Source organism: Chiloscyllium plagiosum, unplaced genomic scaffold (genome assembly GCF_004010195.1).
Source record: "Chiloscyllium plagiosum isolate BGI_BamShark_2017 unplaced genomic scaffold, ASM401019v2 scaf_73580, whole genome shotgun sequence".
Classification (NCBI taxonomy): Eukaryota; Metazoa; Chordata; class Chondrichthyes; order Orectolobiformes; family Hemiscylliidae; genus Chiloscyllium; species Chiloscyllium plagiosum.
The window spans coordinates 1,040-4,501 of record NW_025195655.1 but is presented as its reverse complement, the minus strand read 5'-3'; the positions used below and the strand labels follow the sequence as shown (position 1 = coordinate 4,501).

At 52.3% G+C, this 3,462-nt stretch overlaps 1 protein-coding gene across 1 annotated transcript; it reads left to right on the top strand.

Moving 5' to 3' along the window:
- The first annotated feature begins 331 nt into the window (after positions 1 to 331).
- LOC122545850 (tau-tubulin kinase 1-like) lies at positions 332 to 1,825 on the top strand. The gene has a single exon (XM_043684747.1). It carries the CDS (start codon positions 332 to 334, stop codon positions 1,823 to 1,825), a length of 1,494 nt encoding a protein of 497 aa, XP_043540682.1.
- Positions 1,826 to 3,462: the final 1,637 nt, after the last annotated feature.

Genomic DNA, 3,462 nt, shown 5'->3' with positions numbered 1-3,462 from the left:
TCTCTCGGTCAACATGTGCCTCACCAGTCAGTCCCCCTCTCCATCCTGAGTTGTCCCCCCCTGACTGATGCTGTGCCCCCTGTCCTGCTGTCCCCTTGCTGCCTGCCTCAGTCTGTAAGCTGCAAGCCTAGAGAACAGGAGGCAGGCAGACTGGCGCTCTCTCTCGCTCCCTGCAGCCTGTCAGCTTGTGGTGGTCACGGGATGTGTGTGTGTGTGCGAGTGTGAGACAGGGTGCGTGTGTCTGACTGTCTCTGGTTGTCTGTGTGTGAGAAAGTGTGTGTGTATGTGAGATTCAGTGAGTGAGTGTGTATGAGAGAGACATTTCACCATGATGTCTGTTTTCTGGTTTCAGGTGCTGCCCCACAAGGTCGATGAGCTGGATGCTGTACCCGTGGCTACGATTGCTGACCTCCCCTGCCCTTTTCGGCTGAGGGGGTCCCTGCCCATAGGACGCGCTGTTGCTGTCCGAGAGGTGGACAGTGAGAGAGATCTCACTGATCGCCCACGGCGTGTGGATTTCTCCCGAGTGGTCCTCACTGCTACATTTGACCTGGAGTGTGAGCGGCCCAGCCAACTGGAGGAGGAGGAGGAGGAGGAGGAGGAGAGTGCAGATGTGAGGGAGCAGCAAGAGGAAGGAAAGGAGCTGAGTGAATCGAGCAGTGAGCAGAGTGAGAAGAGCTCAGAGTGCAGTCAGGAGGCTGCTCCTTCGACACTGCTGGCTGACGATCAGAGGGAAGGCCAGTGCCGTCTCTCGGCGTTTGATGGAGAGCAGGAACAGGAGGAAGCCTCCAAAACCCTGGTACTGTTCTCACCCGGTGACCTTCATAAATCACCCACGGCAGGGGAGCTGGCACCTGACCCTGACCTTGGTACGTTAGCTGCTGTGACCCCCCAGAGCGAGAGGCCTCAGGCACTGGGCAGTCAGCTGGACGTCTCTGAACCCGGAACACTCTCATCCATCATCAAGTCTGAAACGAAGCCACTCTGCCCAGTTGTCACTGCAGTGACCTCCTGTCCCTTCACCAAGGTTGAACGCACCTTCCTGCACATTGCTGAGAAGACCCACCTCAACATTATGTCTTCCAGTGGACAACTCCTGCCTCATGATCATTACGAGTTCTTCCAGCCCCGAGAAACACAAAATGGCGGCTACTCCATAGAGCATGGACAGCCTACAGCTCCCAGTCCAACTGCGCCCCAAGGTGGGGAGACGAGGGTCCAGAACGGGGTAGGAACAGGAGAAGACTCGCTGGAGAGGACATACGAGCCTGAACCTGTAGGCCGAGTGGAGCCCAGGCACTCGCCTGAGGCAGAGACGAGGCAGGAGGGAGAGGGAGAAAGGAGCAAGACCCTGATTGGAGATGGCCATCTGAGCACAGCAACCAGTTCCCAAAGGAAGAGTCGGATTCCAGTGTTGATGTCAGAGGAGGATACGGGGTCAGATCATTCAGCATCAGTCTCCTTCAAGACAAGACTGAGCCAGAGGAGGTCCAGGCACCTGGATTTAGCTCGTGTGCTGATGAACAAGAGGCAATGTCGGCTAATACATCTTTCCTCACTCACTTCTTCCTCAGCTTCCTCAGGGGAAGAACGAAGGGCAGCCTCAGGAAGTTCACCAATGACAGCCTCGGAGGAGGACACCAACTCTGACAGTTCCCTCAACAGAGCGGCCAAGGGCAGTGAGGCCTACCCCCAGCCTACTAGGCCACACCAGGCAGGGAGCAGCAAAAGCAAGATCCCACGGCCTATCACCCTGGGGAAGGCTTCAGCAGTGGTCAGCTCTCCCCACAGCAGCATCGTAAAACAGCCAGCCACTCACAGGTAAACATCAGCAAGCTCAGTGTCCCTGACACCGAAACCTGCAACTCAGGTGGGAGCATGAGCAATCCTTTTAGCTCAGCCAGCCCGGGGTCAGGGGCAGGAGGCTGGGAGACCGGGGGGCCGGGGGCAGGAGGCTGGGAGACCGGGGGCAGGAGACCGGGGTCCAGGACCCAGGTAAAGACCAAGTCACAGAGTCATGGTCATACAGCCTGGAAACAGACCCTTCGATCCAACCAGTCCACACCAACCAAAATCCCAAACTAGAGTATTCCTGCTTGCCTGCTCCTGGCCCATAACCTTTCCCATTCATCTACTTATCCAAATGTCTTTTAAACATTGTAACTGTATCCACATCCACCACTTCCTCAGGAAAATCATTCCACACACAAACCAATCTCTGTGTAACAAAAGTTGCTCCTCATGTTCTTTTTAAATCGTTCGCCTCTCACTTTAAAAATATACCCCCCAGTCTTGAACTCTCCCTGGGGAGAAGACTCTTGCTATTCTGCTTATCTATACCCCTTATTATTTTATAATAAATCTCAACCTCCTACGTTCCAGTGAAGAAAGGTCCCAGCCTATATATCTCCATTCCCAGCAATATCGTGGTAAATATTTTCTGAACCCTCTCCAGTTTAATAATATCCTTTGTACAACATGGTGACTAGAACTGGACACAGTGTTCCAGAAAAGAGCTGACCAACATCCTGTACAACCGCAACATGACATCCCACCTCCCTATACTCAAAGCTCTGGGAAGTGAAGGTGAGCATGCTAAACGCTTCCTGTCTACTTGTGACGCAAACTTCAAAACATTATGTTCATGAATCCCTGGGTCTCTCTGTTTAACAATGCTACCCAGGGCCCTACCATTAATAGTATAAGATTCACCAAAATGCAATACCTCCATTATTCAAATTCAACTCCATCTGCCCTTCCTCAGCCCATTGACCCAAATGATCACAATCTGGTTGTAATCTGAGATAACCTTGTTCATTATTCACTATACCACTAATCTTGGTGTCATCTGCAAACTTACTAACTATTCCTCCTACATACTCATCCAAATCGATTTATATAAATGACCATCAACAGAGGACCCAGCACCGATCCTTGAGGCATACCACGGGTCACCAACCTCCAGTCTGAAAAACAGCCCTCCACCACCACCCTCTGTCTCCTATTGTTCAGCCAGTTCTGTATCCGATTAGCAAGCTCACCCTGAATCCCATGTGACCTAACTTTCCATGGAGTTTAGTAAAGTCTTTGACAAGGTTCCGCACGGTAGACTAATTAGTAAACAACATCTCCAGCTCTGCCCTCATCAATCCTTTTGGTCACAAAACGAGAACAGAAGAGACGCACAGCACAGGAACAGACCCTCCGGCCTTCCCAAGCTGATCATCTTGCCCTAACGAAACTCGAAACAAACCTTCTGCCCCTACTGGGTCAGTCTCCCTCTATCCCCTTCCTATTCACGGAACCATCCAGATGCCCCTTAAATGTCCCCAACCTGCCTGCTTCCACCACCTCTTCCGGCAGTGGGTTCCACGCTCCCACCACTCTTGTGTGAAAAACTTCCCTCCCACATCTCCCTTAAACTTTCCCCTTCTCACCTTGAACCTGTCCCCCCTTGGAATT